At 42.1% G+C, this 8,695-nt stretch overlaps 1 protein-coding gene across 1 annotated transcript; it reads right to left on the reverse strand.

The window, feature by feature from the left end:
- Nucleotides 1-1,858: 1,858 nt before the first annotated feature.
- On the reverse strand, nucleotides 1,859-7,597 carry pex2 (peroxisomal biogenesis factor 2). Its single transcript, XM_027176581.2, has 2 exons — nucleotides 7,449-7,597; nucleotides 1,859-2,888 (listed from the first exon to the last, which is right to left on the reverse strand). Exons 1-2 carry the CDS (start codon nucleotides 7,450-7,452, stop codon nucleotides 1,981-1,983), a joined length of 912 nt encoding a protein of 303 aa, XP_027032382.1. The 5' UTR covers nucleotides 7,453-7,597; the 3' UTR covers nucleotides 1,859-1,980.
- Between the last annotated feature and the right edge of the window lie 1,098 nt (nucleotides 7,598-8,695).

Raw genomic sequence — 8,695 nt, forward strand, 5'->3', positions numbered from 1 at the left:
GTAGAGTTCAGTGTAGAGTTCAGTGTAGAGTTCAGTGTGGAGTTTAGTGTAGATTTCAGTGTAGATTTCAGTGTAGAGTTTAGTGTGGAGTTTAGTGTGGAGTTTAGTGTAGAGTTCAGTGTGGAGTTTAGTGTGGAGTTTAGTGTAGAGTTCAGTGTGGAGTTTAGTGTGGAGTTTAGTGTAGAGTTCAGTGTGGAGTTTAGTGTAGAGTTCAGTGTGGAGTTTTAGTGTGGAGTTTAGTGTAGATTTCAGTGTAGATTTCAGTGTAGAGTTCAGTGTAGAGTTTAGTGTAGAGTTCAGTGTGGAGTTCAAAGTGTCATAAAACTAAAACTTTCACCTTGGGACAGATTTCATTTAATAAAAAAAATAAAATTAAACACAATTTGTAAAATTTCCCGAAACATTTTTTATATGTATTAAAGCAAGACGGTGATTTAAATGACTAAACTGAATAAATATTTATTAAAATGAGCTTCTATTTAAAGCTAAAACACTGAGCTTTAACTCTGAACATCACTTCGAGAAGCTGCGAGAAGTTTCTTATCAGATTCACTGCGATTCTGCGGCGATCTTTCGGTCCGACAAATAGGACGAAACGCAGCGATTCCTCCTGAGCAGCACAGAGCTCGACACCCCCATGTGTTACTCACTGCTTCTCCTGCGGTCTCACCTGCGGTATCGTCGCCTACACAACACACACTTACCCAACTCACAAAGAGCTATCATTGTGTAATCAGCTATTATACAAGTATACAGGAGGTAAAGAAATAAAAACCGGCGGATCGGCGTGTGTACATCCTGCGCTGGAAAGGAAGCGAAATGTCAAAGACATTTGTGATTCATCTTTATGAGTGTTGAATTACAGTAATCCTTTCACGGTCAGGCTGCATAAATGCGCATTAACGTAATGCACGCAGCAGCGAGCGTGTTGTTGCAGTCGAACCTTTTTGTATGCATTAAAACACGGCGGCGTTCACGGCTGTGACAGACCTCCTGTAAGAGCAGATTTGAAATTTTATATCCCCGGGAATGTTTGCGAACGCTCACGATAACGACGCGCGAGAGACGTTTCCACGGACGTCCTTTAATCCCGAACGAAAACAAGGGACGGAACGCGGTGTTTGGCGACAGCGCATTAGCATAACGAGCTCAAAGCCGAGACTTCGACGCTCTTTTTGTTCGAGAAACTTCATGAGAATAATTTCAAAAGATGCACAAAACAGACCACGGGCTCAGTCGCGCCTGGAGTCGTGATTGATTGCCTCCGAAATCAGCAATTAAGGCCAAGCGATCAAAACAAGGTGGGAGTTTCCAGCAGGCCCGAGCCCACTTGGGTGCATTTTGCTAGAGGCACGGCTCATTGGAGAAGGTTAACGCCAGAATAAATAACCATCTTTGCTGTTATTATTAAGATTAGTGTAGAATATGGATAAAGAAAATCTCACACACATCTACTAGTGTTGCTTACAGTTTACTGCTGTCTTAAGAAAGCCAAGGAGATTAGACTGAAGTGTCTGTCAATCTGTACAGACACACACAGACACACAGACACAGACACACACACACACACACACACAAACACACACACTGCATCCCATCCCATCATGGCCTCTCCTTGATCTTGTGCAAATTTCACACTTCACTGGGGATGTGAACGTGAAGGCGCTCAAGCTGTTTTGATGTTTATTCATTTGCGGCGTCTGTGAACGCGGGAGAGGAAAAGTGGACCTCTGATACTCGAGTCCCCATCAAACTTTAATGAGCAGGAATAAATTAGCGACAAAAATCGTTTTAATTTGAAACTAAGCATCATCGAGTTCGTCTCTCGTCTGCCTTTTCTTGCATATTTCATGCCAACAAAAAGGCACAAGCTGAAGTCTTTCATCAGCTGCTCTCTCGGGATTCCGACAGGGGTTCACATTACGGTTGCCGTCGACGACGTGCTGTCGGGGGTGGGGCGGTTGCGGGGGGCGGGACGTATCACGTCCGTCGCGTTTCCGCCATTTCTATTTGAAAGTCGACGGGCCGTACGGCGGCGACTTCGGCGCCGCATTTGGGACACGTGAAGAAGACGTCGGCGGTCACGTGGCTTTTGACGCAGTAGTAACAGAAGACGTGGCTGCACCCGATAGAGTGAGGCATGACGGGCCATTCCGCACATATCCCGCACTCGGAGCGCCCGGCAGACTCGGATTTCAGGCGATCGGAAACGGAGAACAGCGCAGACACACGAGTCTTTAACTTCCACACGTTGATCAGCGGTAGCAGAAAGATGAGGAACTCGGCGAAGCCGTGCCACAGCAGCTCCCGGTTCATGTAGTGGAAGTTGATTTCACGGCCACTCTGATCGCGGACAAACACCGGCCGCACTCCCAGCATCCTCTCCGTCAAAGTGGGAAACGTCCCGCTTTGAAGAAAGAGCAGAAAGTTGAGCAGGCTAGCCACTTTACCCACGCTGCTAACCAACGCTAAAGCTTGTCGTACTTTCTGGGACCCCGGGTGCGTCCCGTGTCTGATTAACAAGCTGTGAGAACGTTCCTTCAACCACTTCTCGCCCACCGTCAGCAAAGCGAACCACAGTTTCTGCTTTTTGCTCAGAGACCTGTATTTCTGTCCAGCGATCAGCGTGTTGTGGTAGCGGATGTTGAGAAGCGTCTGGCCCACGGTAGCGCTGCCGGAATACACGGTGAACCTCCACACGAGGAGCTGCAGCAGAGCTTTGAGCTCCGGCTCCACGCGAGTCAGGAGGCCTGGTTTAAAATGCTGGAAGCAGCGAGCGAACTGGGACCAGACGAGCTGCTCCAGGGCGTCGTCCAACTCGAAAGCGTCCAGCTGGCTGATTCTCAGGACCCGACGCGATGAGCTCTCGCTCCTGGTTCCGGACCCAGCTGTAAGCAGAAGAAGCAGACGGGTTATTAGTCGCCCATCCTTACCTCATCTGTCTGCTCGGGATAACAGGCGGTGTGAGGAAACGATTATTATTATTATACCGTAAAGCCTGCAGTGTAACTGCTCACTTTAGCCAATGGAGTTCTGTTTCTGACTCAGACATCATTATTATTTAATGTCTCCAGGTCACATATATATATATTTATATACGTAATAGATTTTATTCACAATCTTAAACCTTTTCTTTAGATCTATACAGACGTTAAAAGTCAGTTCTAATTTGTATTAAATGATATTTCCACATTTTCTGAGGACCTCGTCGTGAACGCTGGGTCATGAAGCGGAGAGTTATCCATATCGTTACTACTAATATTTAATCGAGGTGTAACAGATGTGTAGCTTTACATCTTCGTCTCCGGTCCGCTCTGAAAACTCTGTCGTCGACGTCGCTTTCTTCTTCTTCTCAAAGGCTTTTATTGAGCAGTTTACACGTTATGAATGAATATGTTATATTTGAGAACATATTATTGACAGCGACCTATCAATAGTAATGTGACTATTGTCAAGGGCCTGTCAATATTAATGTAATTATGATTTAGAGGATCACGCTAGACGTTAGCCGGGGCCAAGGAACATCTCCTACAGGCCCGCTATCGATACGGGGATTACTATTGACCTGTTCGCTCCGACTCAAAAGCGGTTGCCAAATATATAACAACTAGACACTTTTGTCAATGTGCGCTGCCTATAAAAATTAAGCAGTTGAATTTACAGGCCTTCAACTGGAGAGCTGTGGAGAGGAAGAAATAGAAAGAGAGAAAAAGAGAGAGAGAGAGAGAAACAGAAAATCCATGTATTCTTATGTAATCATCAAAATTCACAATCGATGGATGTGTTTACCTCTAGTGCAATCAGAGGACCTGACCTACATACAACAGAGCTGTGATTCATACACACGCATTGACCTCTGGGAAAATATATACGATGGCAAGAGAGGGGAAAAAACAGGTTAAGGTGTTTTTATTAGATAGAAATAATTCTACAGTCAGTCTCTATTGATAATAATAATAAAAAAAAAAAACGTATGTACGAGGAAGACGAGCATTAGGTTACAGCAGCCAAGTCAAGGCCCTGACACCCGGAGTTAGATGACAAACGACCGGCCCCGGCGCGGCCCGTAAAGTGCCTCGTCCCCAGGCGGCGAGTCCAGGCTGAGGTTTGCAGTTCTCAAACTGATAAGAACATCAGCAGCTTGACCTTGGCTTTGAGCATCACAATGCTGCAGATTTCCTGTCTGCGATACGCAGCCTCGTTTCCTCGACCTTTTAAAGCGTATAGTTGGCTTTCGTTTGGGTTTTTGTGAAAAGGTCAAAGGTTGTTGACTGGAAACTTTGTCTAACTTTGTCAGTGCTCGTACTTGTGGGAAAAAAAGAAAGCAGCTCGCATGGCGTGCACACGGTTACCATAACGACACGTTTCTCAGCCTGAGCTAGCATCCGATAACTGGGGTGTGACGTGTCCAGAGGGTCGCGGTGCAATTTTTGGTGGCTGGGTGGTGGTATTTATTCTCATTAATGCAATAATGATGCGCGGTTGGATTTATTCACACTGCAAACTGCTTTCAGATCCGTTCTCTGTCTCTGGCACTTTGTCCTTTGTTCGTTTTAATGTTTGGAACTTGCAGATGGAAATTTCAAGCACCCGTTTTTTAAGCGATCCGACTCTACAGAAGGACGCGAGATCTGAACGGTCGTCTTGCACCTTTTGGGTTGTTCTTGTCAAGTTAATCAGCACGATCGTGCCTTTTAATCTGCAATGTGCTCATTTTATTCCGGCTCACGCGTCCACCACGACTCCCACAGCAGCGCATCAATTCCATAATGATAAATAGGTCAATTTGAAACTTTTTAGCTGATGTCATCTTTGCTTGGTAAATTACTCCCCGTGTGTCCATGCTAATTGTGCCATCATAAAATATGAATGCGTACAAATGTATCGAGAGGGTCCGAGGCGATGCGTCATGCTTTATCAAAGCGGCCCTATTTCCCTAATTCCTAATTGTGCGAGCTCGCACACAAGCAAAAGTTAATGTTTGAGAAACAGCCTTTAAAGTGAGTCTGACACAAAGATATGAGCTTTGCTTAATCTAGTTTGCACAGAACATAAATTATTGAAGGGAATTAATTGATTTTGTGAGTATGAAGGTGGAAGATGCAAAGCCTGTGCGAGTAATAAGTACAGAAGTTTGCAGGAAAACAACTTAAAATCTCATGAAACATTTAAAGGCTGAGGCAGCAAGAATGACTGGAAAGGACAGTTAATAAACGAGAAAACGGCAAGGCCGAGATTTTACGGAGTAAAGACTCCATACGCTCAGCTGAATCTAACAAAAAGATGGACATATGAAGTTTATCAGGCTGAACAAGTCTTGGCTGGTGTGTTTTATCACCGGAAGCTGAATGAATAATGAATAATAACAAGAGACACGATTGTAGTCCTGCACATGTGAAGGGTCCGAGACCTCTTCTGGGAGCAAGAAAACAATTCCAAACTAACTTACAGCACAATTAGCAAATGTACAACAATCATATCTATCAGAGCTTGTTTTTTTCTTGATTATTCCGGAAATTTTCATCCCAGATACTGATTTAAATCACGTGACTAATAACTCGCTCCATAGCAAACATTCATTCATCCGTTCATTCATTTTCTACCGCTTATCCGAACTTCTCGGGTCACGGGGAGCCTGTGCCTATCTCAGGCGTCATCGGGCATCGAGGCAGGATACACCCTGGACGGAGTGCCAACCCATCACAGGGCACACACACACTCTCATTCACTCACACACACACTACAGACAATTTTCCAGAGATGCCAATCAACCTACCATGTATGTCTTTGGACCAGGGGAGGAAACCGGAGTACCCGGAGGAAACCCCCGAGGCACGGGGAGAACATGCAAACTCCACACACACAAGGCGGAGGCGAGAATCGAACCCCCGACCCTGGAGGTGTGAGGCGAACGTGCTAACATCACATTTGATTCACGGCACCATCACTAATGATTTCAGCATGAATATTACATTTATGAATGCATTTATTATATGTAATAATAATATAATAAATTTGCTAGAGTAATTGTGATCTTTAATAAATAAACATCGTCATGGACTTTAAGGGTCTATAACTAAATATACTAAATATAACTAAAGTCAACAAATATTATCTTTAGCTCTGGAAACTACAGACTAAGTTTGATTTAGGAAGAGTCCTAAATTATATTACGTTGTTTTAGGCTTTATTGATCTTGATGAGCTGTTCAGATTGAACTGAAATGATTGTGATATTTCTGCTTCAGAGATTTATAACCCTATGATCATACGAAGTGTGTTACAGTCACACACAGGGTTACAGAGGGAAACAAATCACCTGAATCATTTAAAAGGTTAAACAGTGTGAATGAATCCCTTACATTCACTAGATCATATTATAACAGGTCCAAGATCAGTTATAAAGTGATAATAAACAGGCCCAGGATCAGAAATAAAGTGATAAAGTAACAAAATGATAATAAACAGGTCCAGGATCAGTAATGAAGAGATAATGTCCAGGATCAGTAATAAAGTGATAATGGTCCAGGATCAGTAATAAAGTGATAATGAACAGGTCCAGGATCAGTAATAATGTAATAATGAAAGGATCAGTAATAATGTAATAATGGAAGGATCAGTAATAATGAACAGGTCCATGATCAGTAATAAAGAGATAATGAACAGGTCCAGGATCAGTAATACAGTGATAATGAACAGGTCCAGGATCAGTAATACAGTGATAATGAACAGGTCCAGGATCAGTAATACAGTGATAATGAACAGGTCCAGGATCAGTAATAAAGAGATAATGAACAGGTCCAGGATCAGTAATACAGTGATAATGAACAGGTCCATGATCAGTAATACAGTGATAATGAACAGGTCCAGGATCAGTAATACAGTGATAATGAACAGGTCCAGGATCAGTAATACAGTGATAATGAACAGGTCCAGGATCAGTAATAAAGAGATAATGAACAGGTCCAGGATCAGTAATACAGTGATAATGAACAGGTCCAGGATCAGTAATACAGTGATAATGAACAGGTCCAGGATCAGTAATACAGTGATAATGAACAGGTCCAGGATCAGTAATACAGTGATAATGAACAGGTCCAGGATCAGTAATACAGTGATAATGAACAGGTCCAGGATCAGTAATACAGTGATAATGAACAGGTCCAGGATCAGTAATACAGTGATAATGAACAGGTCCAGGATCAGTAATACAGTGATAATGAACAGGTCCAGGATCAGTAATACAGTGATAATGAACAGGTCCAGGATCAGTAATAAAGAGATAATGAACAGGTCCAGGATCAGTAATACAGTGATAATACAGTTAAGGCTGTAACTAAACAAGCGCTTTGTTTAACACACTTACGTTGTGATTATAAATTAAATGTCAGTGTTAGTTAGTTTGTTAAACATAAGTTAGTTAAACTTAAGTTAGTTAAACATATTTACCCATTTTAAGCTCACGGACTAAAATCGACACGTAGAAAAAGTATTTCCAGCATTTCCGGGTTACCCTTCCAGAAACCCCGCCCTGAATTTGATTCACCAATCATAGAGCGCGCTCCAATCACGTGATCAACTTTACGCAATCAATCGCCTGTCGCGTCTGAGTCCGCGAGGCAAACACGAATTTACGCTACAGAGTGCTGTTATCTCAACCGAACTCCCTCCAGCCTGTCAGGGTAGTTTGTCACATTTTATCCAATCAATCAGCGGGCGAATATTTTGTGCGTATTGCAACCTAAACCAATCATATTTGATCGTAGGCGGGACTAAAGGGTGCTAAGCGACTCGGAGGACAAACAAAACAACAGAAAACATAACATAAAAAAAACCAAACGGAGATTTTATAAGTTTGTAAAGACACTAAATGGACGTGAAGTTTGTTAGGTTGTGAGGTTTCATTCATAAGTTGCATTAAAGGATGTTTAAACTTTAAGTTTAATTGAATATGGACAAAATAAAACGTGTCAGTAAATCAGTGAAATGTTTGCTGAATGAGGTCCAGTGTGTGTACAGAGAGAAGCTCAGGGACCTGGAGGGTGACATTAAAGGCTCCCAAGAGGAGATTCTGAGGGTAGGTGGAAATCACAAAATAAACAACTTTCTTTGGGTTCTTGATAGTTCTTTAGATATTAAATCAGACAAATAAACACTTAATATTTAATACATCTATATTAAAATCCATTAAAAGGCTTTATAAAACGGTAAAGATGCAATCTCAAACACGAATCACTCTAAGTGAATCGACTCTTTTATCTAACTCGATTCATTCCAAGTGATTCGAATCTTTTGAATTTTTCGTCTATAACACGATTCATTCTAAGTGATTCGAATCTGTTGAACCTTACGTCTAACACGATTCGTTTGAATCTTTTAGTTTAGCACTAAAATCATTCGTAAGATTCGAATCTTTGCGTATTGATTCGTTCATTTTAATCTTTAATATGCACACCATTTATTATAGCTACCCGGGATAAAAGGATGATAAACAATGGATGTATTGATGTTATTTAAATTCTCACAAATTTACTGTCCATGTTTTAAGCGAATAATCTGGAGAGTTGATTGAAGAGTTGAGTTTAGTCAGTAGTTATGTGTTAAATTTGATGTTTTAAATGTCTTCCTTTTTTCATCTTTAAGAATAATAGTAAAATTGTATGCGTATAATACTTAAAATGACCGGGCTGGGCGCT

The sequence above is a fragment of the Tachysurus fulvidraco genome, chromosome 25 (genome assembly GCF_022655615.1).
Source record: "Tachysurus fulvidraco isolate hzauxx_2018 chromosome 25, HZAU_PFXX_2.0, whole genome shotgun sequence".
NCBI lineage: Eukaryota > Metazoa > Chordata > Actinopteri > Siluriformes > Bagridae > Tachysurus > Tachysurus fulvidraco.